This window comes from Eucalyptus grandis, chromosome 8 (genome assembly GCF_016545825.1).
Source record: "Eucalyptus grandis isolate ANBG69807.140 chromosome 8, ASM1654582v1, whole genome shotgun sequence".
NCBI classification, from domain to species: Eukaryota; Viridiplantae; Streptophyta; class Magnoliopsida; order Myrtales; family Myrtaceae; genus Eucalyptus; species Eucalyptus grandis.
Genome location: NC_052619.1, coordinates 5,673,881 through 5,701,414, shown reverse-complemented (window position 1 = coordinate 5,701,414; position 27,534 = coordinate 5,673,881). Strand labels below are relative to the sequence as shown.

The window sequence follows — 27,534 nt, the reverse complement described above, 5'->3', positions numbered from 1 at the left end:
TATCAAGAATAATACCTTGAACCTCAACAAATTTAGTCTATGATACAGGAGATTTCATAATTATCTGTATAGGTAAAGACAAAAAACACAATAACCTCCTTCATACTATTATCTTTAATAGTCTTAGAGCAGCTATCATCTACAATTACATCAATCTTTAGAAACTTTAGAGTATGTGATTCCATAATTCTTGCACCTTCTTTAGGGTCATAAAATTAATACCCCTTTAACAATTTAGATAAAATACAAAATAATTCCGAGTGGATTTAAATTCCAACGCACTTACTATTGAATTAGATAATCTCACTTCTGCGTGACACCTCTAAATTTAATATGATTCAAGTAATTTATATCTAGTCTATAACTCAAAAGAAGTTTATGAAATAACTTTGATAAGAAACACCTTTTGTATGTGAAAAAGTTGCTTCCATAATATCAGCCCACAGAAAACTGGATAAATTGGTCTTATTGATCATACTCATCACCATGTTCATTATGGTGCTTTATGCCTTTTAGCCAAATCTTTTTGTCAGGATTTTCAGGTATAGTAATTAAATTACCACCCAAGAATTTACCAAATATTTGACAAATGACCCTTTAAGCAATTCAGTATTGTCATACTTGCCAAAATACTTACTGTTACTATTAAGCCTGACAACCTTCAAGACTAATTTGAACCAGTTTATTCTTTATCTCGGTCAATTTCTTTAAATAGAAAACTTTCGGAAACAACCTTTTAACCATATATGAGATGTATATGTCATTAGGATTTAAACACAATTTTTGCAAATGTGTCATAATTTCAATATCATACAAGACATAATTTTAAGCAACTAAGGCTTCCATCATCTTATAGCAGTGCAATCCGCAGGCAAACCTCTTTTCAAGTATTCTAAAATGGAACGCTTCATGAACAGTAAACAAATTCAATTGCTCTTTTCTTAAGCAACAAATCATATGTCTACAACTTAAAATTTGAAGTAGTAAAAACCTCAATAATAGTGGAGTTATTAATTATAGAAAATGTGACTGAAAACCAATCAATATATATAATTAGCATCATGTGAGTACCGTGTAACTTGACGTACAAGTACACATCTAGAGAGTTACATGCATAATCATATAATCACATTTGGACATAATACATGACATGTAGTTGTACACTCCCCACATAATAGCGATTATGGAATATATTCTTCGTGAATTCATCACCTTTAGGCATATGAATCACTAGAATCAGTTACTTCTCCACCACACCATCATGTATCCCTCCATGAACTAATACACAATCACATCCTTTGGGAGTATGACTACGCATTAGACTAGAAGACATCCCAATAATTATACAAGACCGAAATTTCTCAAACTCAATCAAGCATGCCACTTTGGCGGTCACTACTCAATTGAATCCTTGAAATTCTCTCATACCAGAGATATAAACTTTACTTCTCACATATACCATATACATGTAATTTTAACTTCAGTGATAGGGGCATCATATCACCAAAATCACATATCATGCTAATTATATTACTTTATAAAAATATTCATATATCTATATATAAAAAACCTGAAAGTCAAACTTCAATGAGATCACCAATCATAGCAACACAAGAAAATTCTCATAAAAGCAAGCATCTTGTGCACCCCGATTACTAATTACTAAAACAATATTAAAAGAATGCCGATCAAAAGGATCCCTCACAAGTTAACATTAATAACAATATAGAGTATCCAGATTGACAAGCTTAATAGCTCATCAACTATTGATCATGAGCTTTATAAGGCAAAACATGACTCCAAGGCCAATAGCTGATTAATTAGCCAATTTTTATCATTACATCAACTAGTGGCCTATATTTTGAGTCAAAACACATAACCAAATATCTAATCTTATAACAGTAGATATTATTGTTCTACGTAAATGTTGTCATGTTTCTTAACCATAAACCAATGCTCAACTTGATAGACATTAACAAGTGACCAGATGAATTTAGGTAAAATATGCAATAACTTAACTAACATGCATTACCCACATTCAAAGATGTAATAATTAATATAATCAATTTGGTCACGAGTTCTTAAGATGTCCATCATTCAAAGGTTATCAGAAGAAACAAAAAATACATCAAGATGCGTATAAATAACTATGCTTGAGTAACAAAAGTTCCATAACTTTTATTGTTTCTCATGGTCTCAATACATAGTTCAAATATTATCCCATAATGGTTGTATCTCATTAAGCTAGCTTTAGTTCACAATAAAGTTTAATTTTTATTAATGAATCACACCATTATAATGTTTATGTGATAACATACATGTAACCTAACACTTATATTTCCAAAATCACAGAAAATATAAGAAAAATACGCAAAAATACACTAAAAATACACGTATTTAGGGTTATGTATGTATTTTTCGCATCCATAAAATTATCAAACATGTAAAATAAATACACCACGACATAGAGGATGATCATACGAACCTAACGCCACCATCCACGCGCCGAATGGAGGCTCCACGCGCCCACACGCGCCGCCTGAGTGCGCGGTGCGTGAAGCTCACGCACCGCGCGCGTTCGACGCCCAGGCGGCGCATGGCCATGCGTGCGGCCTCCTCCTCCAACGCACCGCCAACCGTCTTGCTCGTCTCTTTGAGCCCGGTCCGAATTTGTGATTTAATTTTATTTTTATTTAACAAAAAATCTCGAAAATTACAAATTATGGCAAAAACTTTATGCGTTCAAGTTCTAGGGTTACGGTTGCTCTGATACCACATGTTGGACGCAAATTGCGCAACCCAAGATCTCCATAACTAGAACAAGAACATGCATAATTGAATCAAAAGATTAACGCACCTATTCTGGGATCCATCGAACATAAAGTGGAAGCAGAAAAAGGATTACCTACATATATCAAGGGGATCCACGCATCAAGTCCTTCTCCTCTATTGCTCTCCGTATCACTCGCTCAATGAGGCGGCCCCCCTCACGTTTAGCGTTAAGTAAACGCCCCTTAGGTGAGGATACAGGTAAGAATTAGGGTTAGAGGAGAGACTTAAGCACTATTTATAGAGTTTCCAGCCAATCCCTCTCATTACGGGCCAGGCTCAACTCGGCTCACACTAACCAGCCCATATTAGAGTAATTAAGAAACCTTCTATCTCACCTTAAATCAAACCCCGTAAAACGGTAAACGTTAAATGGTAAATTACAATATCAATTAATGTAGTCCACAACTAGAAAACTCTTATATAAGAGCCCCAGCTACTCAAAACATAAATCTGTCCATATTGATGATCCGACATAGAATTGTTTTTAACAAAATGGAAAATCGAATTTATTGTATGCACTCAAACCACATATAAATTTATCCATCAATCGTTGAGCAACTCCATGGATTTGTCCATGAACAATGTCACCGACCCAAGCTTGATAATTCATGTATTAAACTATTCAAGTACATTTTATGTTTAGGCCGGGGGACTAGCCCAATGGGCAACGAGTTTGCTTGAACTCGCCCAAAAGATCTTTAAGCCTCTCGAGCCCTTCAAGTTACTAAGGGCTGTTTGGCAACGTGCCAAACAGTGCCTAATTCTGATTTTTTGTTCCCATAATCAGTTTAGGACGAGAATCGCGTTTGGTAAAAAATTTGTTCCCAGGAACAGATTAGGAAGAGAATTGAGAATAAAAAAAAAAAAATGATTCTCCGTCCAAAAATCAAAAAAAGAATCAAGTCTCCTTCTTCCCTTCCGACATCCCGTGATTGTTGTCCACCACCGCCCGTCGCCATCCGCCACCGCCCGCCGCCGCGGCCGCCGTCGCCGGTCCGGCGAGCTCGCCGAGGCAAGCCCAACCACCGGCGGGGCTAGGCGAGCCTCACCGATGGCCGGGCGAGCCTCACCGACAATTGGGCGAGGCTCGCCTAGCCCCGTTGAGGCTCGGCCTCGCCGGTGGCCGCGTAGGCCTCGCCCGGCCCGCCGGTGGCTGCCGCCCGGGCGGTGTGGGGCGAGGCCGGCTTGGCCACCGGCGAGGCTTGGCCGACAAGGGCCGACTACGCTCCAGTGAGCGTCGCCGGCCCTCGTCTGGCCGGTCACTGGTCCGGCAACCGGCCAAATGAAGAAGAAGAGAAAAGGGGAAAAAAAAAGAAAAAAAAAAAGAAAAGAAAAGGAAAAAAAGGAAAAAGTAAAAAAAAAAAAAAAGTACTTAAATATTAAAAGAAATTAATTTGGAACATAATTAATTAGCACGGTATCAAACGCAATTCTATTCCGAATAAAAAAAATTAGACAGTTATCAAACGTGTTTTTTTACTCGGGAATCGCTTAGGGAGAAATCAAAAATAATTATTTCTTGTCGAATCGCCCCTGGAACAGTAATCATACCAAACGCATCCCAAACCAAATCCATGAATCAATCAATTCCAATCTACTTATTCTTTCATCTTTCGATATTAAGGTTTTGGCGTTTGAATATGTGGTAAATAGATAGGGAAATAATATTTACCACAACCAAAAAAAAAATATTATTCGAAATCTCTATTTTGATTTGCCCTTAGATCTCATCCACAATTACTTTCCATAAAGATTCCCAATAATTTTGAAGACAAAGGGCGTGCATGGAAACGTTCCCAAAAAACGTTTCTGGAACACTTCTGTACTTTTTTTGTTTTTTTGTTCTCGGAATAAAATTGGAGCAAAAAAAAAAAAAAAAAACACAAAAAAATTGTTTCCGGAGAAAAGAACACTTCTTCAGTTCCGAAAAAGAACAAAAATGAAAAGAACAAAAAACAAAACTGGAACACACCGGCTGAAGCTTCGTTCGTGCGTGCTCTCGGCTGAAGCTTCGTTCCTTCGTGCTTTCCCTTTTCCGGCGTCTCTCCCTTCTCTCCGGCGGCTCCCACTCGGCTGACTCTCCGGCGACTCCTCACTCCGGCGACTCACCGACTGAAGCTTCCGAATCCAGGTACGTTTCTGGTGCTCCTCCTTCTTCGGTCGACGATGGGCTTCGGCGAGGCAGATCTGGGACGCTCGCTTGAGGCTGCCGACGGCAGATCTGGGACGGCTCGCTCGAGCCTCAAGCGAGCGTTGCTCGCCCAGATCTGCGGCAGATCTGGGACGGCTGCTCGCTCGAGCCTCAAGCGAGCGTTGCTCGCAGATCTGCGGCAGATCTGGGACGGCTGCTCGCTCGAGCTGCTCGAGCTGCTCGAGCGAGCTCTCTGCCAGCTCGAGCGAGCTGCTGGAGCTGCAGCTCGAGCTGGCAGAGCTACTCGAGCAGCAGCTCGCTCGAGCTCGAGCAGCAGCTCCAGCAGCTGCTCGCTCGAGCTGCAGCTCCAGCTGGCAGAGCTGCTCGAGCAGCAGCTCCAGCTGAGTAGATTGCTTAAGCTGCTTGAGGAGTTAACTGATCGAGACTTCTGGCTTGATGGATGTTACAGAGTCCTCTTGTACTCTGTTCGATTCAATCATCTAAGGTCCTATTTGTTATCTTTTGGTTCTTGGATGTGTCATTGATGCATTTAGTTGCTTATAACATTTTCTTTATCTGATTCAGTGCTGCTGTTGATTTGCTGAAGCAACTCAAAGATCGTATCAGCAATGATGAAATGGCCATGGAAGCAATTTTTGATGAGGTTCGAACCTATTCTATTTTCTTAAGCTGAAAACTCTTAATAGTTTTGGTCAGGAAGTTGGCTTCTGGGATTGGAAATGCAAGAGATAATCAAGAATCGTAGTTCATATATGTTAGAAAATCAGGGTTATTTATGCTTAGGGTACTTTTCAAGCACCATTCTTTTGGAGTCAACTGGATAAGTGGTTTTGTTCTTCCTTTACCTCCCATCTCCCAACCTCCCCCTCTCTCTATAGTTATTTTGAGTTGTAGACACAAATGGCCTTCTTTGCTATCTGTAGCAATTGCCTGCTAGTTTGCAAAGGGTGCAAAATTTGACTGATGCATGCAAGGATGCTGGAATATATCAATCACTGCCGCTCTATCTTCTTCTTTCATTCATGCAGGTGTTCTTTAGCATTGCGGAAGAGACAACACTTCTGCAGATGGGCTTCGACTTGCTTCAAGTGATCATGAATGATCTTGGCCTTGCCCCTTCACGGAAGGTTCTCGATGTTCTTCTCAGTGCTTGTGTCAGTACGAAAGACATGGATAAGTCTATCTTGATTTGGAAGGAATATCAAGCAGCTGACCTCCCTTACAATATTCTGAGTTTCTTGAGGTGATATTTTAATTACTCTCTCAAGCTCCCCATTAATCCGTCTCATTCAAGTGAATCAGATTTGAGCTGTTTAATCCTTGGCCGTCATACGAGTTACTGACTGAATCTGCCGAGTTTTTCAAGCTTGATGTGGATGTCTCTACTTTATGAACATTGGTAGGATGTATCAAGCCCTTCTGGCTTCAGGAGACCTCAAGTCTGCAAGGATTGTGCTGAGCAAAATGCCCAAGGACGATCCCCACGTGCGCCTCATCATCCAAGAATCCCAAACGGTGTATGCCAAGATGGCATCTGAGAAAAAGACGGAGAAAAACCGGAAAACAAAGGGAATAAAGCATAAAAAGTCGAAGGCGAAAAAGTGAGTGCGAGGACTAACTGCATTCCTGTTCGAGTACTTTGTAGTTCCTAGGTCAATAGCCTCTTGTACATGTTTGCCTTGATGTTGTTTTTAGCGTAGCATCATCATCCTCCAACGCTCTTGTGACAAATTTTCACGGGATTCCTTCGTTCATCTAACCTAATGGTTACTAATATATCAAAATGCTGGGAATAGTAGCATGAGAAATCTTTGAACTTCTTCCATTTGTGCGATATCGTCTTTGAATTTATTTATTTATTTTTTTCACGAATTGGGTCCTCGGATTTTGATGATTAATTTCGTTTTGGTTCTTTCATAAAAAAAAGGGAAGTCATTGTGAAATTTATTAATTAATGGTGTGAAGCGAAGAAGGTTATTAATATATCTAAGTATTTACCTAACTTGTCATGTCTCAGCATCTACCTTTGCAGCTCTATGCTTTGTAATAATTCTGAGAATTTACTAAGTTACGGGGTATTTGCCAATGGATGCTAGTAAATGTAATTATCGGACGGAATGAAAACGTAATATTTCGTTGCAAAAGTTACTCGTCAGCGGTTCTGATTTTCGAAGTTATACTTTTGTTAATCTACGTTCTGATTTACCAAATGAAACAGTAAAAAGAAAACATTTGAGCAACAAAAAGAAAATGATGGATCGTATTTATTGCAAATAATGTCACTAGTGGTCTTTCTGTTCAAAAGGCGCTTTAATTAATTTTGGCCGTTTTGAGTTCTCTCATTGGAAAGCTCGTGTTCTCAGAGATGATATGCAATCTTGCTGAAATAAAGATGTGAAAATGATGACACGTGGGGTTTTTGTGATAGTTTGGAGGAGGACGAAGTCAGACAATTAAAAAAATTCAGAGCAGCAAACTTCTTCTAATGTGGTTCGATGTCGAATTTCACTAGTCATAACTTGTGATAATATATATTTTGATGAAGCGACTCTTTTAAAAAGAATAATAAATAAGCGATCATTATGGACGGATGATTACTTAGACATTGGTTTCTTTGAAAGTGACGATCGCAGGTCATCCTAATGATGATCACGCGTATGTGTTTTCGTGCAAACTCTCTGATCATGTAAGAAAAAAATATTCCGTGCAATGATCACATCCGAGGCACCTGGAATAACGAGCCTATCAGAGTAGGAAAATCTTTCCATACTGTAATCGAGAAATCACTATGTTAAACTACGTATCGACAGACACGAACCTCAAATTCGCGATATTTTTACAAACGAATTATCCGAAATTCCACCTCACTAACATAATTCTCTGTGTCGGGACTGGGACGGTCAAAAGGAATTGGCAACGAGGATGGCCTGCCGGCAGCGGGCCCTCGCCTGCTCCAGCCTCTCCACCAGCGCCTTCGGCTGCACAGCCGCCCTCACCATGGCCAGGTCCATCTCCATCACTGTGATGCAGTTGAACAATGAATTATATTACTTCATTATTGTGATGTCATGTATGGAAGGGTTCATGCTAAGATGTATGAAATTTTCGTTTAAGGGCGCACATATGAGCATGTTGAAAATATTTTTCTTCACTCACCATTTTTCAAAATTAAATTGATAAGCATTTAATGAGAATGAGAAATTAATATCAAGTTTATATGCGTTAAAACTAAAAAATAAAAAAGTACTTGAAAAAATTTGATACAAACTTTACTTACAAAATTTTCTACGAAATATGCCATGTTCAAAATGTTTGTCTTCACTAACCATGAACAAAATAAAATTAATGAGCATTTCATAAGAATGAGAATTCAATATCAAATTTAAACTTTATTAAAGAAAAGCTTTTTTTTTTTGAAAAATTTAAAACAGAAATTTTTTTGTCGTTTACCAAACGTGTTTTTGTTTTTTTCTATTCTAGGAACAGAAATTCACTGCAGCTTACCAAACGTGTTTATGTTCTTTTCTTATTCCAAGAACAGTTTTTTTTTACACTTACAAAACGCGTTCTTTTGTTCAAAAACTGTTCCCCGGAACAGAAACACTTTTTTTTTTTTTTTTTTATGTTCCCAAGAATAAAAAAAGAACAGAAGTGTTTCCATGCGCTCCCAAAGTTACCTTCTACCAAATTAAATTATCAAAAGAGTATAGACCTAATTTTGTTTGTCTTGTCCATGACAAGAAACCTTATCAACTTTCCTTTTTCATTCTAAAGCGTCTTCTTTTCTTAACTTAATTGTCACTTTTGCTTTATTTATGTGCTCTTTTGCACTAATGTGATAGTATGAGGCAACCACGAAGTGATTAAGGCAAATAGCTCGTCACAATCTATTTAATTGGTGTTACAGTGAGATGATAAGAGTAAACAATAGAAATATACTTAGTTTATAAGTAGATTATTCGATTAATGCATAACTTTCCTTAATACCATAACCATCGAATTTACTCATTGAGAAAAAGTTAGTAATGTTCATCTTACTAGAGTAAAATTGCAAAGAAAGCACAAACTTATCTTATTCCCAAAACATTTATTTATAAATTTACGTACAACCTAATTGATTAAGTGAAAAGGTTGTAGTTAATAAATTTGTTCTTGTCAATTGCCAAAATGCATTACTTTTAATGTAACCATTAAATGACTTATCTACTTAATTTACATGGACAAATGGAAAAAGATTAAAGATTTTTCATAACACATTATTTATAGTTTACAGAATAGCTTATTTAATTTAAGTGAATGAACAGCCATTAATAAAGATATACCCTTTATTTTTAGGTAAACTCAATGCAAAAAAGTACAATAGATTTTGATACTTACTTATATGATTTATGTTCAAATTAGAGTGAAATTGAAAATATGGGCTTCTTCTTGTTGTTCTTTTAAGAAATTAATTCTGATGTAGTATTCAGAAAAATAGACATTGGTACTTTTAGGGCTTGTTTGATAACACTCCAAATAATGCCCAATTCTATTCTTTTGTTTCCCAGAGTAAAAAATAAAAAATTGTTTGGTAAATTTTTTGTTCTCAGGAACAAAAATTCATTTTTTTTGTTCGCAAAAATATATTTGGAACATAATCAAAAAGTAGAATAAAGTTACTTTTTCTCTTTTTCTATTTTCTTTTTTTCTTTCTCTTCCTCATTGCTAGTCGCCGGCCATGGTGATGTCTAACGACTGGTTGGATGAGGTCTAATGAGCTTGGGGAGGCTCTAACAAGGTTGGTGGACCTCACCTAGCTGGTCGCCAACCATTGGCCAATGACTAGCTAGAGAAGAAGAATAGGGATGGAAAAAGAAAAAGAAAAAAGGAGAAAAAATAAAATATATATATATAACAAAAGTATTAAAAAATTAAAAGAAATTCTAATTGACAAAAGAATTTGAGATTTTATTAAACACATTTCTATATTGGGAATAAAAATTTTAATTAATTACCAAATATATTCAAATGCTCATAAACTTGTTTAAATAACATAATAAAAAGGAGTCATTTCGCACCCTTAGATTATAATAAGGTTAAATAAGCAAAAAGTGAAAAAAAAAAAAAAAGGTAGAAACTAGAAAACTAAGGTTATCGCTAAATCCACCCAAACTTTGGTTCCGTACACACCTTAATAAGTTAGAAAGACATACATACCCACGTTATGTGTGCGACGCTCCAAAATGCGGGTGGATTTAGGGCGCGTTTGGTAACGATTATGTTTCCGGGAACAATTTCTGATAAAAAATGATTATTTTTTATTCTGTTATCGAGAAAAATTTCTGAGGAAAAGAACGTGTTTGGTAACTGTATAAAATTTCTAATTTTGGAATAGAAAAAGAATAGAAATGCGTTTGATAACTATATAAAATTTCTATTCAAATTCTAAAATTTTATCAAATTATAGAAATTCTATTGATTAATAATATTTATACTAAGTAATAAACATATTAACTAATCGAATTTTTATTAAATAGTAAATAATAAACTATAGTATAAACTATAAATATAAATACTAAATAATAAATTAGAATACAAAATTAAATATGTATTCTATAAATAAAAAAATTTCAATTCATACTTCAAATCATTTTTTTATTTTTTAAATAATTTTATTAATTTTTTTTCCTTTCTTCCTCCCCTTCTTCTTCTTCAAGGTGGCCGATTGCCAGCCTTAGGATGATCGGCGACCAGCCAGATGAGGGCCGGCGACCTCATTGGAGTATTGTCGGCCCTCAGCAAGGCCGACAGCTGGGAGAGGCTCACCCAGCGTTACCAGTGGCCAAAGGGCGCAGCCTCGCCGGGTTGGGCGAGGTCCGTCTAGCCACCGGCGAGGCTTGCTCGGCTAGGGCTAGGTCTAACGAGCTCATCAGACCGATTGCTGGCAACCAGTGGTGGCGGACGACGAACGGCGGCGGATGGCAACCGCGGTGGTGGCGGTCTATGTAGCACGAACACTCTTTGGAAGCCTTCGTGTCGTGTCCGACATGCTCCGACACGTCCCGACACGCGGTCAACGAGTGTCAAAAAATCCGACACGTGGTCAACTCTCTTCGACACGCTCCGACACGCGAGTCCAGAATTCCGACACATGATTCCGACACGCACGGGGTCAATTTTAAAATTTATAATATTTGAGGAGTCAAAATATAAATATACACAAAAGAAATAATAAAATTGCTATAAATATACACGCATGGGGTCAATTTTTTTTTTCAGTTTTTTTTTTATAATTGTTTTAGTTTTTTTAAGTCTTTTACTATGAAAGAAGTAATAAAAAATGCTATATATGATAAATAAATAAATTTAAAAATATCATTTCAGCATTTTTCTTTGAACAATGTTTTTTTCCTCTAAGTTTTATGTATTATTGTAACAAATTAAAATAATGAATGATATTCTTTAATATTTTTTGTGTAAATTAATTATAGGCTATTATTATTATTATTTATTTATGTATTTATATATAAAAATATTTAATATATAACGTGTCGGAACGTGTCGAAATTCTCCATTTTTAAGAAATGACGTGTCAGCATGTCGTGTCGCGTGTCGCGTGTCCGTGTCGGTGCTACATAGGTGGCGGTAGATGAAGAAGAAGAAAATGGAAGAAGAAAAAGAGAAAAGGGAGGAAGAAAAATAAAATGGCTTGATTCTTAGATTCATTCCCGAGAACAAGAATTAACTTTCTTTTTATTCTTGATTCTGTTCCAAATCTACTTCTGGAAACAAAAAAATAGAAATTTATTCCCAAGAACAAAAAATTTATCAAACACGATTTTATTCCAAAACTACTCTATGGAATAAAAAATCAGAATCGGGTACTATTTGGATGGTTACCAAACAGCCCCTTAGCGCAACACAAATAGCAACTGTCCACTTGATTTGGTATAAGGGCATTTTTGTCTTTATAATCTTCATGAAGAATATGCATGAAGTCCCGGGAAAAATTATTCCAATCAAAATAGAGATTTCCACAAGGTTTGGTAACGATATTATTTGGTTGTGGAAAGGTAGATAGGATACTAATTGAAAAGGAAAGTTCAGATGTCACCTAGTGATAATAAGTTGCTTACTAGATCTAATAACCTTAAGCTACACTTGCCAGCCGGGAATAAAATTGGCTGAATGGGTGGTGATTGTACATCTGAGAAAAGTTCACCTAGAAATTAAGAGATAGGCAAGGTTATGGTTGAGGGCATCTTATCGATACCTTCATCGTTGATGTATCAGTTTGAGCAATCTGAGCTTGACTTTAACCATAATGCAAAATAAGGGTCTGCAACATTTCCATCTCGTTGTTTTACCAACTTTTGCGTATAATAGGGAAGGAGAGTCTGCTCAATGGTGAGTAGCTTGACATTAGTCAGTCAAGAAATTTTGGACCCCCCTCTCCTCCGGGACCAAACTCCCTTGAATAGCTTAGTTCGGTTGGTGGTTCCATCATAATGCATTCAAAAACATCTGCACACCATAAGTCCTAACCCGAAAGTACCACCTAAATAGAGATTACCTCCTTGTATAGGAGTGATATTTTAGGTAATAAATCATCATTAAGACCGTAGAAAATATGGAAAAAAAAATTATGCCTCAACAACCTTGTAACATGAGAAGAATTTGTGAGACTGACAATAAGTCATCGCAGTTGGTGACTAATCCGGATAAAAAATGGGGCTATATAACCTTCCTAATATAATTTTTGTTTTGTAATATTTGTAAATATTGGTTTTGGAAATTGATGAGATATGGTGTGATGGGACGTTTTGATAAGTTGATCGCATCGAAAATCCATTATAAATCAGTCATGTCATTTTGTAAATTATGTTTGTAGACTCATTTTCATATTCATAACTCGCGAATAAGACATGATAGAACACGACAAAACTACACGTTATAAACCCAAATTGATGCACATCAAGTTGGTTCTTGTTTGGGACAAGTGTGGATACTTGTCTTAAGGTTTGGCTATTAATTAATACAGTTTATCAAGGACTTAAGGCTTTACAAAAACCATAGTCAAGTGTCAATCTCGAAATTGTGGAGTTTAAACCTTGGAAATCACACATGGCAAATGGCTAAATATTTCACATGAAAGCCATGCCAGATTTCCGACGTCTGAATTCTATTAAGGGCGAGCTCACGACTTGATTGGGACTTTTTGTAAGTTTTAGGTTTCCAATAGACCAAAGTATAATCCATCAGTTCTTAGTTGACTCGGTTGAAACCTTTGATCTCGGTCTTTCATTTATTCTGTTTTTCTAATCTTGTCAAATTTTCCTTTAAAAGAGGAAGAAAAAATGATTGCAAATGATCCTAAATATCCAAGTCCTCAGTGCTAAAAAGCAAAAACCTGTTCGAACATGCTCTCAAATATGCTACATTGTAGAGGGCAGTATCGATTGGTTCCTCCGTGCTAAAAAGCAAAAACCTGTTCGAACATGCTCTCAAATATGCCAGAAATGAGAAACATCTAATAGGACTCTTCGGTTACTAAGTTTAGTCAAATGGGACTTGAATGATTATTTTCATTGTCGGCGAAGGATCGCGTGCAGCCACTAATTTTTTATTTTTTATTTTCAAAAAAAAAAAAAGGACCGCAATGGATCAACAGGATTAGACGCCTCCTCCCTAATCCACCCTCCTTACAGCTCTGTAATGCATGCAGCCACTAGCTACTCACGTACGCACGCGCAGACCTTAGGGTACAGCTCTCTAGATCCTAATAAGATGCCGCCCTCGACTATTATTCTAAGAGTTTTCACCATCAGAGTACGGTGGACGGTGTATTTAACATCGATAAGTATATCAAAAATTCTAAAATTTATTATGAAAATATAAATGAGTCCTAAAATTTTTAAAAAGTATAACTAAGTGCTAAAATTTATTAAATTGATTCAATCAAGTCATTATGTAAACTCTGTCCAATTAGACTAGAGAAAAAAAAATTCCAACATGTCTTATTTTATTATTTTCTTAAGACACGTGGTGATGATGTGGCACCCATCAAACACCACTCTAGAAAAATATTCAAAAATTTAAATTACAAACTAAATTAGACTAAAAATAAAATTGGTTAATATCACGAGAAATTGCAAAATGATATATTTATGATAAATTTACCCTAGATCAATTTTTTGATCACGAAAAATCCAAGTTGGTACACTTGTGATAAATTTATTATTTATTAACGTCCGTCAAATTTTATACTTAAATTTGCCGACATAGATGACATATAATGACATGTTATGGGGACGCCCATAAGGTTAATGTCACGAAAAATCTTAAATTTGTCATGGGTTTCCATTAAATTTATCATAGGAGTGCTACTAAATTTGTTACAAATATATATGGATTTTTTCATGATATTAAGCTATGGATTTCCACGTGTATCATGTCACCATATGTCATCTAGATTAACAAATTTAGTGATTAAATTTGACGGAAATTAACAAAGATAAATTTATCACAAGTGTACTAGTTTAAGATTTAGTTTAGAATAAATTGGTCATGAGTGTATCGATTCAGGATTTTTGGTAGTAAAAAAAATTAGTTTTGGATAAACCACCGCTTTGGTGGCCGCGATGGTTTGGGCTCTCTCTTAGGAGTTCGAATCTTCTCACAGTCGCTTGGGGTATTAAGTGGGACGCCGGGGGTAGTGGGTCCTCTTGCTTACGTATCTCCACGGGTTTACTCACCAAATTCGCCAACTATTCTTGAGTCACAAAATAAAAAATATTAGTTTTGGATAAATTTGTTACAAATGCACTAATTTAGAATTTTTCAGTGTGTTAACCCAACTAAGAATGCTAAAAGTTAAAAAAAAAAAAAAAAAAAAAAAAAACCAAAATTAGAAGTCTTGCTAGTGGCTAGCGTCGCCACTCATTGCTAGAAAGGGCCGATGGAGGTCACTTAGGCCTCACCAATGGTTGATGAGGGTTGTCAAGCTTTGGCAAGGCCTAGGTGACCTTTGCAAACCCTTTCCGATAATGGGTGGTGGTGGCAGCCATCAGCGAGGGCTTGTTCCTCCTATTTTATACTTGGTTTTTTAATTGGTTTGATCCTTTTAAAATTTAAATAACATAATTTAAGTAAAATTTGAAAAATTAAAATTGTCATGTAGGAGAGAAAGTAAAAAAAAAAAAGGCACTTTGATATTTTCTATTTGCTAGACAAAGTTAACAAAAGAGCTTGATTGCGCAAATTTGACAAGTTTTAAGTTTTGATTGCACGTTTTAAAAGTTTTAGAATTTAATTGCATTTTCGTAAGAAGTTTTTGGACTTTGAGTAACCTACCTCTTTTGTTTCTTAGCAACACAAAGTATAATCTAACCTTGATAATACAAATTAAGTATATCATTAGAGGGAAAAAATTTAATAACATACGATAGCATGATTCTGATCACAATCGAATTATATATATAGGCATATAGTCGAGCCGAGGTGGGTTGATACACTACCAAGTTTGAGCTCGACTCAACTCGGTTCACTTACTCAGTGCTCAAAGCTAGATTTAAGCTCAATTGAGTATTAATTTTCCTACTCGAGCTTGATTCAATTAGAAAATTTAGATTCTCGAATCCGATTCAATTGGATTTAATTGCAATCAACTTATAGATAAAGCTTGAGTAACTCGAGTTTTATAAGCTTTGAGTGTAATTTTAAGTATTTCGCGCATTTTTACGATATAATGAAAACTCAATTAAAATCGTGAGCCTATTAAGTTGAATATTGACAAGCTCGAGCTCAACTATACAAGATACTCGAGGAGCACAAAATTAAGCGAGTCCATCTCGACGAGACAACAAGCCGAGCCGGAGCTCTTGCAAGTAATTTGACTCGACCTCGCTCGTGCCTCTAGAGCTTGCCAATGAGTAATGTGCCGTTCATGAACTTTATGTTCAGAGTAAGAGACGATGGAATTTGCCATGACAGTTCCTCACATGCGATGAGGAAAGTGATTACGAGCACGCGCGTGTCACGTGACAGCGAGGTCCCCGAAGCCATATCACGAGGCGCGCACGTGAGGGGCCAACCACCATCTCTCCGCCTCTCTTCTATATAAATCCCACTCCCTCACCCAAAGGTTCACTCGTGCACCCCACCCCAAGAGAAGAGAGTCACAAGCAAACCAGTCCACCACCGCCTCCTCCGTCTCGACCCGCTTGACGGCCACCGTCGCCGTCTCTCATTTCCTCGAAACCCCCTGACAAGGAGAAGAAAAACAAAGAAAAGATGGTGAGCGTCGAGGAATTCTGCCGTGCCCAGAAATCGAAAGGCCCTGCCTCGGTCCTCGCCATCGGAACGGCGGTCCCCAAGAACGTCATCGAACAGAGCACATACCCGGATTATTTGTTTCGGATCACCAACAGCGAGCACATGACCGACCTGAAAGAGAAGTTCAAGCGCATGTGTATGTATAGTTCAAAGCATACCTACATTGATGCTCTTTCATTTATATGTAAATTTTTTGCTGCGCCCTCATCATTTATCATCACGTAAGAATTTGCCGGATTCACTTCATCTAGCGTATCCATGCTTTAGATACGAAATTAAGGAAAGACAGTCAAAGCAAATCAAGAGTAGTTTCGATGGGAGTTTCCGATGCCAGGATCGGTTTTCTTCCGGTAATAACTTGTGGGGTCATTGAAGAGATTGCGCCCTTCATCGTCGCGTACCATTAGCTCGATCGGTCCGTAGAGAAGGACTATAAAAAAGGCGTAGCAGGGGCTCATTGACATGGGGTCTGTGTTTGGTTTGTGTATGTTTCAGGTGAGGGGTCGTCGATCAAGAGGAGATACTTGCACATGACGGAGGATATATTGAAAGAGCACCCGAGCATGAGTTCATTCACGGAACCCTCCTTGGATGCCCGGCAGGACATCCTGGTGTCGGAAGTGCCGAAGCTGGCGAAGGAGGCGGCGGCGAACGCCCTGAAGGAATGGGGGCAGCCCAAGTCGAAGATCACCCACCTGGTGTTCTGCACCACCAGCGGTGTCGACATGCCGGGCTGCGACTACCAGCTCACCAAGCTCCTGGGCCTCCGCCCCACCGTCAAGCGGTACATGATGTACCAGGTGGGCTGCTACGGCGCTGGCCTGGTCCTCCGCATCGCCAAGGATCTTGCTGAGAACAACAAGGGGGCTCGCGTCCTCGTCGTGTGCTCCGAGATCACCGTCTGCACCTTCCGCGGCCCCACCGAGACCTACCTGGACAACCTCGTGGGCCAGGCTCTGTTCGGCGATGGCGCCTCCTCGGTCATCGTGGGCTCGGACCCCGTCCCGGGGATCGAGAGGCCCCTGTACGAGATCGTCTCCACCTCCCAGACTATCCTCCCAAACAGCGAGGGGGCCATTGCTGGGCACGTCCGGGAGATCGGGCTCACCATCCACCTCCTCAAGGACGTGCCGGGCCTCATCTCCAAGAACGTCGAGAAGAACATGGCTGAGGCGTTCCACCCACTGGGCATCACCGACTGGAACTCGCTCTTCTTCATCGTGCACCCCGGCGGGCCCGCGATCCTCGACGACGTCGAGGCCAAGTTGAAGCTCAAGCCCGAGAAGATGGAGGCTTCCAGGTATGTGCTCGGCGAGTATGGCAACATGTCTAGCGCATGCGTCTTCTTCATAATGGACGAGATGAGGAAGAAATCGATCAAGAAAGGGCTCAAGACCACTGGAGAGGGGCTCGAATGGGGCGTGCTCTTCGGATTTGGTCCCGGCCTCACCGTCGAGACCGTCGTCCTCCACGCCCTGTCTGCTTAGGGCTTCGCATCGGGGTCCGACCTCGCCTGCCTCCTCCACCTATTCCTATTTCCACTTATGATATCCTGTTGTTATTCGTATGGTCTTTTTCGATGTTGGTCTAGAGCCTTCTTGGTGATGTTTTGGATTGTGATGCCACGGGGAGTAAGCGTTTATGTTGTTAGCTGCTCCTTCTATCTTCAATTATCAATCTACTCTTATGTGCCCCTTCCCATGTAACACCACGTGATTCTAGCTTTTTTATCGTTTTGTTCATCATCATACAGCACTCGCACCTACTCGGTAGATTCCTATCGAAAAAAGAAAAGATTATATTTAAGAAAATATTTCCCCTAATCTGTGAAGCAAATATCCTTTAGTGTTGTTGGGAGTCCGTAGCAGAGGCCAGATGCCTCCAAGACACACACTAACACACTAATATAATCTCCTCACCCAACTTGGATACATTAACCGCCCCCCCCACACACACAATCTTCCTCTCACATGTGAGCTTAGTATTAGGTCCGCTCCTCCTATTCCAAATATCATTCTGTATCAATTTATCTCAAGTTGAATCTCTCCATCAACGGCCAACTTCATCCCCAGTTTTTTACTCTAGACAAAACATTTGGGGAGGTTGTTAAGAGGGAGCTCAAATATGAACCGGTCAACATATCTAGTTAAACCTATATTCACTGAAAAGCTAAAGTCAATGAGCTATTGATCAACTTGGATATATTAACTATTTTACATCACACTAATTCTCTGATATAGGACTTTTCTAACATAACTCATATGTGCATCTCAACAAACTTCCCCTACAAGGAGTGGATAAATGATTAGTAAAGTCACAAAATTAGTTAGATTAATTGAGATTATGTCTAATTGATCTCTCATTAACTTAACAAGCTAAGTGGGCAAAATTTCATGCATGAAGTTGGCAAAATCGAATTATTGGAGCATGAGAAATTTGAAAAGTTAGTGGAAAAATTAGTTGAATTTTAGCCTTCGTTTGTTGCACGTAAATAAATGATGCGGATAACATTTTTCTAAAAGTAATCATTTGTATCGCTTACGAAAATGAATGAAAAAAATATTATACATAAATTTTATTAATAATAAAAATATTTTTATCAATTAATTATTTTAAGCGATAAAAATAATCATTTTCTAGGAAATATTTTTCAAAAAAATCATTTTCAAACAAATGAAGCCTTAAGGTTCGAGCTCATGTCCATTGCGGTTTTCTGAGGAGAGCAGTTGTAGTCTCAAGACCACGTGCATAGCTCCACTTTGATTTTTGGTGAACATGTCTAGTTCTAACAGTTGGTAGGTAATGTAGCCTGTCACTATCGATTGAGAGTATCCCTCAGACAATGACTGCATTAACCATCCACTAACTAGGGGTCTTAATATCCACTTTGATTTTTGGTGAACATTTCCAGTTCTAACAGTTGGCAGGTAACGTAGGCTGTCACTATCGATTGAGAGTATCCCTCGGACAATGACTGCATTAACCATCCACTAACTAGGGGTCTTAATACTATCCAAACCAAACACAATTGAAATGCATGACATATATGAATTCGCTTGTATATATAGTGGTGAGATGCATGACATGTGTTTGGTATTGAACCAGTAGGTGATACTGATGCATCTTATGATATGCCATCCGTTTGCTTTTGGGTGAATGAACACGTAGTGTTGTTAATAGATCTTATTGGCATATCATGATAGAAAAGAAAGAAAACTTGTTCATGCATAGTTATTTTTTAAATGCACACGGTGCCATGATTGCGAATATCACTTGTTCTTTGTACTAGGTAGAGGGCTATGAGTCATGTGGCAATGTCGCCGACTTTCTTTTTTTGTCGATCACCAACCATTGTAAAGACTTAGCTAGTGGCTAGATGAGAAGAAAGAAGAAAAGAAAAACAATAAAATGACTTGATTTTAGAATTGTTCTCAAAAATAAAAAACTAACTTTTTTTTTTTAATTTCTTGATTCTATTTTACTAACGTTATTATATGGAATTATGTCTTTCTTTTTTTATTTTGAAAATCAAAAGAATATTAATTAATGAAGAATTGATCAGTTACCAAATATGCCCTCGTTGTATTTCACCTTTATGATGTCCTTTCGGTAGCTATACGATTTTATGCCTTTTGTTTTCTTTTTGGGAAAAAATTACGAAAAATCTTAAACTTTGCTCAAAGTGACAAATTTACCCCAATTTTTTTTTTTGTGACGTAAAAAACCCTAAACTTTATAAACCGTGATATATTTACCCTAATTTTTTTTTTGTGACACAAAAAACCTAAATGCTTGATGAGGGTGGCTCTAGCCAACCTAGGTGAGGGCGACCCTCACTCAACGCTGGCAAGGACAGCTCTCGCCGGACGTCGGCTTCCCTCCATCCGCTCCACCATGGCTGGCGGAGAGAAGAAGAAAAAAAAAGGAAAAGGAAAAACAGAAAAAATAAGACAAAAATGCTATTAATGAGATAAATGTATCATTGTTTGAAAAGTTTGAGGTTTTTTACATCACAAAAAAAAAAAAGTTTAGAATAAATGTGTCACTTGAGATAAAGTTTGGGATATTTGGTAATCTTTTTCCTTTTTTTTGGGGGTAAAAATATAAGGTAAATATGTCACTTGAGGCAAAGTTTGGGATATTTGGTAGTCTTTTCCCTTCTTTTTTTTTTTGGGTAAAAATATATCACTTCTCGAAATGTTTCCTCTTTTCCCCTTCGCGTGAGAACCTCCCCCGGCTATGCACGCGTATCGCACGTGCCCGACCGACAACGCTACAACGTACGCGAAACTCGAACGCAGTCCCCTCTCTCTCTCTCTCTCTCTCTCTAGCGCGCGCTCCTGCACCCCGAGCATGAACAGGTAATCGAATCTTTCTTCCCCATCTTCCTCCATATCGAGTCGCTCGATCTTCCCTCGCCGCTCCGATAATCCGTTCGGCGAATGCGCTTCTCGAGATGCGCGGGAACGTCCGTTCGATCAAATCGGTGTCCGGCTGGTGCCGGCCCCTTCCGAATGAGCCCGTTTCCTGTTGATTTCCGGGCGTCGCTCGGTCGAGGGCTTGCTCTGATTCTCTCGTGCGGTTCGCGTCGCAGGTTCATCGCGAAGAGCCTCGCCGCAAATTTAGGCGGCCAACGAGTCCGATCGAGATGCCTCTGTGGAGCCGCCGCTGCTGCCGGCGCGTCCAGTTCGATCCGCGGACCAAACCATGTATTGATCCTTTTCCTTTTAGCCGTGTTTGTGGTTTTTTTTTTTTTTGGGGCGATGGTGTGCCTCTTTGTTTTTTAGGTTTGTTTTTGTGATGTTTGGTGCTGGAATGTGCTTGAAAATTCTAGGGTCAAGAGGGGCAATGTAGCGGAACCGGGGTCGCGCAATACGACGTCGCCGTTGTTGGAGGGGGAATGGTTGGCATGGCTCTTGCTTGTTCCCTAGGTAAGCTGTGGCTTGCTGTTAGTCATGTTTAATCTTCTTGGGGACTTGATGTCCGGATGCCGATTTTGTAACACTAGACAGATAGTCTGAGTCTAACCCTGTTTGATGTTGCAGTGTAGATGTGTTAAGACTCATCTATTGAATTTGTTCACTAAGTGATGTGATAGATTTCAATTGAGTGCTTAAATGGGGCTCACGCTGCTTGAAAAATTTAGAAGCAATTAGGATACTTGGTCATGCAAGTTACTGTCCCACTGGCGGCTGTGGCGGTTAGTGATACTTTGGTAGCGGCGGACCTTACCACCCATTCTAGCGATGATGCTATTGGTGGCCAGTGGTGGCTGTCGGTATCAGGTCCTGATGGGCACGTAAAAATGGCGGTGATAGCTGATGGAAGAGGCAGTGGCTGTGACGGCAATAGGGATGGTGTCTTTGAGGCGGATGTGGTTGGTGGCACTAGTGGTGTGGTGAAAGTGGGATCCTTGAAGGTGGTTCTTCTCGGTGGTGGGTGAAGGTGATGGTGAACGAGTTGGTGGACTTGCAGTCCTATGTTAAGTCTGAAGAACAAGTAGTTCTATTTTTTTTTTTTTTTTTTTGAAAAAAAATGAGGTGGCTTTCAGAATTTCAGTATGCTTTTTTTGTTAAACTGAATTAAACATAATTCTCGTTGACCTGTCTTTTCCAATCTTTCAGGCCTTGGAAAATTGGGAAAATGGTTTTTGAAATGTACTTCTCCAGAGACTATTAGAGTCTTTGTTTTAGATCGTTATCATATTTTTGGTATTGAAGGCTGATAATGGTGACGAATGATGACATATCTAGTTATGTCATTCGTTCAAGATGATAACATCCTGAAATATTTGTGGCATAGAAACTGGAATATGAAACCATTTGCTCATCTGTCTTTAGTGATCCTGCCTCACTTCTGTACCTTCAACTAACTTCATGCAGTCAATGTTGATTATCTGCAGCAAGCATGCCATTGACAAAGAATTTAAATATTGCCATCATTGATAGCAATCCAGCATTGGTCAATGGAATTCGCATCAACAAAGAGGATCCTCCGGATCCTAGGGTCAGTACAATAACACCTGCAACAATATCAATGTTTAGAGGTAAAGTAGTATTACCGTAAAATTTAGGATCTTTTGGAGGTTACTCATTCTCATCTTTCTCGCTCCACTTTCTTAACTACTACTGTCTATCTGCTGTCACTTTTTCTTAATGATGTCAAGCAGAAGTCCCTCTGTTGAGCTTGGTGCTCTTTATTTATTTCTTTTGGTCAGCATTGCTTAAACTTTTCATTTGTTTTGTCTGTTGTATAGGAATTTCTTCCTTCAAACGATTATTTCCTTGGTAACATACTTGGACAAACCATTCCATTTTTCCTTTCCTGCTCATGCAAAGCAAAGCTGTTTTATGTTGGATCAGGACGTAAGATAGATACAGATGTGTATTATGGTCAGAACTTTTCCTCGTTTTCTGGAGTTGTCATACTAATAATGTGTTTTACTTTCTCATGCCGTAGATGAGTCAGTGAATATCTAATTCTACCTTTTATGATGGAGTGAACAAGAAAGAGGTTATAGCTTTTTTTGAAGGCGACAATGCTTATGTAATATATGTATACGTTAATAACATGGTGAACTTTGTAGATATTGGTGCTTGGCAATATCTTCAGCAATATCGACATGCATATTTTGATAAAATGCAGGTATTTCTCTTACTTGATTTGTAAAACCACTTCTCCCGTGGTGTTTCAAAGATTTACAGCAGTTAAATGATATAATGGTGTGCTTGACGCTCTATTATTTCACCTATTTTCTTTGTATAGACATAGTAGAAGAATTTCTTTTACTTTTTCCCCCCTTTTATCTTTCTATGAATCAGTAAGCTATGAGACTCTTTGGAGTAGATCGAAATGAGTAGGGGCTCTGAGTAGCAGAGGTGATCTCTTGGCTTCAGACGAAATGTCAACCTGTGAATTGGGAATGGAATTTTCTTCTGGTGGCAGAATTTTGAGTTTGAAAATGTAAATCCAGATTGGAGGACTCGCTTTCTAGGAAATATTTTGGAGATACACATGACCAGGTTCATGGAGATAACTATTCTTTTATTTTAAGTGGAGAAGCATTTCTCACCATACTTTGACTTTTGGGTTCATGAAGATTTTGAAAATGTCGATTGAGGAATACTTAAATCTGAGTCACACCTGTACTATAGTTGACCCCTTAGTGGAATAAGGCTTGGTGGTGGTGGTGGTTGTTGTAGTAGGTTAAATGAACTATGATTTATGTCTTGCCATGTCATTTCATATGGATATTGGCATTGCTGTTTGATAAACTATACCGCTGCATAAAAATGCATCGTTCTGGGTTAATGTCCTGCTTTTTTCTTAGGTATGGGATTATACTGGCTTGGGATATACTCGATACCATGCAAGAGATGTGGATAAAGATTCGCTAGGGTAAGCATCATGTGTATATAGTGAGCTTTGGTATCGTGTTTTTCCAGACACAATCTAGTTGATGATGCTGTTTTTATGAATGACAGGTGCGTGGTTGAGAATAAGGTGCTTCAAAGTTCTCTTCTGCTGTGTATACAGGTACTCACCACCATCACTGCATTCAGAATTCAACTTTCTCTCACGTGTGTACTGTATACCCTAAATGTACAGAGAGAGAGAGATACAGTGAATGATGTTCACTTGTATGGCTGATCCATGTCCATATACAACAATGAATATAAAGTGGTTTAAGCACACTTTCGATATCCTAACTCATTTTCTATTTATGGCCACTTGGTGGTAGGCGCCATGTTGGAATATGTGTGACAGTGTGACAATTTGCCATGTCATCAGGGCTACATCTCAGGTGTTAATAACAGTACATGGCAAAAGGACTTGATTGAACAGACAGAAAAAGTTGGATGACCCAATTGTACATTTGATAAGAGTTAGGTGACTAAAGGTAAATAACTTAACAGAAAATCATATATCAACTAGTTTGTTCACCTTACTGTATATGTGGTACAGTACATTGTTGCCTAGCATAACAATTCTGCATAAATCCTTATGTTTTTCATATTAATTTCATATATCATTTGATTAGGCATTGCACCCTTCTTATGCCAGTATAGGAAAATAAGAATGTAATCATGGTTCATGTATACGATTCACATGATGGATTTCATCATCCTTCCATTGTCATGATAGAAAATTAGATGAAATCATGTGTAGGGTGACTGTGATGGTGTTCACCTGTCACATTTTATATGTAACAGCATATGTGATGCTTACTCATACACTATAACTAACCAAGGTTATATAAAACTCCACAACATCATTTATTGTGGTCAAAGGACAGGACGATGAATACAAATAAGATCATACTTATGTGTTGGTAAATGATGTGTGAATTAACTGATTTTAGGGACTTCTGAGGGAGGTGGTGAATCTGTTACTTTACTCATCCTGAAATCAATCTAAAAAAAATGGCACATGCTACTCGTACAATCGTTGCCTTGTTGAAAATGCAATGTAATTTATTCTATTTTTTAGTGACTCAAATTTCATTTGTTGGATTAGCGCTTTCAGTTATTGCAATCTTTCTTATCTTCTTTGGGTCTGCCTTTCTAGAAGACCAGCTTATTATCTCCTTATATGTGAAATTGTGCTTTTAATTCACTTATTGGTGCACCTGGTAACATATTTGAAGTTGACCAGTCATTTTACTTTAAGTGGACAAATCAGAAGATAATACAGAGTTGCTGTCAATTTAATATCCGCTTAATGTAATTTAGAATAAATATTCCAAGTTTGGCACGTGAAGCTAAGAGATAAGTCCTGACAGAATGCAGATATTCAGAAGAAAATCTTTCCTTCCAGACTAGTTTCCATGAGCTTAAATCCAGGTTTGAAATCTAAACGGATGGATGGTATCTCTCCAGAGATTTCTAGGGGGGACCTCACTAAGCTGCAATTGAATGATGGAACCTGCCTATATGCAAAGCTGGTGGTAATGTTGAGTTATATATCTTTCATCTAGTTTTAATAAGTTAGTTTGATACTGTCCAAATGATGAGTTACTGGGATAGGTAGGCATCTACAAAGTGATCGAGTTAACTGACATTGACTGCAGGTTGGTGCTGATGGGTCCAAGTCACAAGTTCGGGAATTAGCTGGATTTAAGACTACTGGTTGGAATTACTCGCAAAATGCAATCATCTGTACAGTAGAACATGCTTCAGAGAACCGATGTGCTTGGCAAAGGTTTCTTCCTGCTGGTCCAATTGCCCTTTTGCCAGTTGGTGATAACTTTAGCAATATTGTCTGGACCATGAACCCAAAAGAAGCCTTGGATCAAAAATCAATGACTGAGGCTGATTTTGTGAAGACAGTGAATCATGCTCTTGATCATGGATTTGGTCCTCACCCCACATCAAGCTTGTTAGGGAATGGCAATTTCTTTTCTTGGTTCAGAGCAGGTGTGGTCACATCTGGCAATGGAGGATTTGAAATTCCACCGAAAGTGCTCAAGTTGGCATCTGAAAGAATGGTGTTCCCTTTGTCCCTGAGACATGCTAATGACTATGTGTCGAAGCATGTTGCTTTAATTGGTGATGCAGCACATACTGTACATCCTTTGGCTGGTCAGGGAGTCAATTTGGGCTTTGGAGACGCATTTGCTCTTTCGAGAGTAATTGGTGAGGCCATTGCCGTTGGTATGGACATTGGGGAGGTTCGTATTCTCTTGCTCAATTGTTGCTTAAAATTTTTGATTCATCTTCGGGAAGACCTTTGTTGAACATCCTGCACAAAATTCCATCTGAGCATTCCATTTTTGGGAATGAATGGAATAAGAAAAACTGTTGACCACATTTAGCTTATTATGCTCATTTCTTCCTCAACAGTCAGAACGAGCCAATGCTTATACTTAGAGGGAGCATGAAAAGTTCCTTTGATAAATTTATTTCCTCTTGTTGATTTTATTTCCCACCTTGGTCTACCAAAAGTAACTCTTCTGATGCATGACCAAGAATTGTACTCATGGATATCACGGAATTTTTTGGATGAGAGGAATAAGCAACTTCTTGTTCAATATTACCGGTAAACAGGGTTCTAGTGCTGAGATCTTATGCATAGGCAGTGGAAAAGTGTCTCTGTTCCTCTTTGGCTAAAATTGGGATTTTCATCCATGCATGGTGGTTTTAAATTTGCAGATAAGAGCAAATTGATATTGGTTAAGTCAAATTTGATTGGTAGGGTTCAATATCTTGCAGGTTTCTCTACTAAAGAAATATGAAGCAGAGAGGAAGCCAGCTAACATTGCCATGATGGCGATCCTTGACGGGTTTCAGAAGGCTTACTCCGTTGATTTTGGACCTTTAAACATCCTACGAGCTGCTGGTCTCCATGCTGCCAACTATATCTCACCTCTCAAAAGGAGCATTATCTCATATGCCTCGGGCGAGCAAAGACTGCCGCTTTTCTCATAAGGCTTAAGCTGTTTTTCTGAAAGATACATTTCTAGCTTCTGTGCATACCAGAAATCCCTCCTCTTATCAGTCACTGCAAGTCCGAGATAGGTTTAAATTTTTTTTCGTCAGTTTCTTTAACTGTCATTGTGCAACTCTCCTGCGGTGTATATATAATGCTTCAGAAGCCAAACTTTCTTCGTCATTTTTGTGGCCAATCACACGGGCGATTAACCTCTCACACTGACTTGATTCCAGATATTCTCTTGACAAATAGAATGCCAACTTATTTGTTATCTTGAGAAATACTTCTTGATAAGTGCTTTTATAGTGAGATGTAAATATACATGTAACTCTTTCATAACATCTTGCAGTTTGATATGACTACTTAGGTGTAATATAATCTTGTGGAGCGCAATTTCAACTCTTTTCAATGTGAAATACATGGAATACTTTTATATTGAGATGTAAATATACATGTAACTCAAGATTTTCTTTTATTTTTGCTTTATTTTATTAGGCCGGATTATTTTATCTTATTTTTATATCTTGGTTTCTTTGTTTATTTCTCTACGATAAAAAATCTGAAAATTTTATTTTTGTTTTTTTTATTTCATCTATATAACTTTAGATAAAATAATTAGAATTAAATTTTTTATTATCCCTTAATGCGGCGGTAATTGAAGAAACATCTTGCAGTTTGATATGACTACTTAGGAATCCAGACAAACCAACTCTTAATCTGGTGTATTTAGCTACGTCATCTATTTCATATGAAAGAAGGTTGACCGCCCCCATGGATCTGTTTGGTGCGAGGGCAGTGCTTTAATT

The 27,534-nt window shown here is 38.4% G+C and overlaps 3 protein-coding genes across 4 annotated transcripts; all 3 read left to right on the top strand.

Moving 5' to 3' along the window:
- The first annotated feature begins 4,816 nt into the window (after positions 1–4,816).
- On the top strand, positions 4,817–6,809 carry LOC104456053 (pentatricopeptide repeat-containing protein At4g04790, mitochondrial). The gene is made up of 5 exons (XM_010070769.3): positions 4,817–4,963; positions 5,433–5,468; positions 5,549–5,627; positions 6,013–6,227; positions 6,388–6,809. The coding sequence occupies exons 3-5, from the start codon at positions 5,601–5,603 to the stop codon at positions 6,587–6,589; spliced, it is 444 nt and encodes a 147-aa protein (XP_010069071.1). The 5' UTR covers positions 4,817–4,963; positions 5,433–5,468; positions 5,549–5,600; the 3' UTR covers positions 6,590–6,809.
- Positions 6,810–16,119: 9,310 nt separating this feature from the next.
- On the top strand, positions 16,120–18,045 carry LOC104456052 (chalcone synthase A-like). Its single transcript, XM_039299417.1, has 2 exons — positions 16,120–16,433; positions 16,793–18,045. The coding sequence occupies exons 1-2, from the start codon at positions 16,256–16,258 to the stop codon at positions 17,782–17,784; spliced, it is 1,170 nt and encodes a 389-aa protein (XP_039155351.1). The 5' UTR covers positions 16,120–16,255; the 3' UTR covers positions 17,785–18,045.
- Positions 18,046–20,528: 2,483 nt separating this feature from the next.
- Positions 20,529–26,999, top strand: LOC104456051 (ubiquinone biosynthesis monooxygenase COQ6, mitochondrial). 2 transcript variants are annotated; one of them, XM_010070767.3, is made up of 10 exons: positions 20,529–20,658; positions 20,892–21,006; positions 21,132–21,228; positions 22,200–22,343; positions 22,884–22,942; positions 23,628–23,695; positions 23,782–23,833; positions 25,080–25,244; positions 25,368–25,967; positions 26,509–26,999. In XM_010070767.3, the coding sequence occupies exons 1-10, from the start codon at positions 20,537–20,539 to the stop codon at positions 26,722–26,724; spliced, it is 1,638 nt and encodes a 545-aa protein (XP_010069069.2). In that variant the 5' UTR covers positions 20,529–20,536; the 3' UTR covers positions 26,725–26,999. The 2 variants fall into 2 exon arrangements, with proteins under 2 accessions (XP_010069069.2, XP_010069068.2); XM_010070766.3 differs by lacking the exon at positions 20,529–20,658 and having other exon boundaries at positions 20,667–21,006.
- Positions 27,000–27,534: the final 535 nt, after the last annotated feature.

Bases quoted from the DNA above. Each gene is read 5' to 3' on its own strand.
- LOC104456053 (XM_010070769.3), top strand. From the start codon at position 5,601: ATGGCCATGGAAGCAATTTTTGATGAG. The intron at 5,628-6,012 runs GTTCGAACCTAT...TCATTCATGCAG, and splicing joins TGGAAGCAATTTTTGATGAG to GTGTTCTTTAGCATTGCGGA. The intron at 6,228-6,387 runs GTGATATTTTAA...GAACATTGGTAG, and splicing joins AATATTCTGAGTTTCTTGAG to GATGTATCAAGCCCTTCTGG.
- LOC104456052 (XM_039299417.1), top strand. From the start codon at position 16,256: ATGGTGAGCGTCGAGGAATTCTGCCGTGCCCAGAAATCGAAAGGCCCT. The intron at 16,434-16,792 runs GTATGTATAGTT...TGTATGTTTCAG, and splicing joins AGAGAAGTTCAAGCGCATGT to GTGAGGGGTCGTCGATCAAG.
- LOC104456051 (XM_010070766.3), top strand. From the start codon at position 20,740: ATGCGCTTCTCGAGATGCGCGGGAACGTCCGTTCGATCAAATCGGTGT. The intron at 22,344-22,883 runs GTAAAGTAGTAT...TGAACTTTGTAG, and splicing joins AACAATATCAATGTTTAGAG to ATATTGGTGCTTGGCAATAT. The intron at 23,696-23,781 runs GTAAGCATCATG...TATGAATGACAG, and splicing joins GTGGATAAAGATTCGCTAGG to GTGCGTGGTTGAGAATAAGG.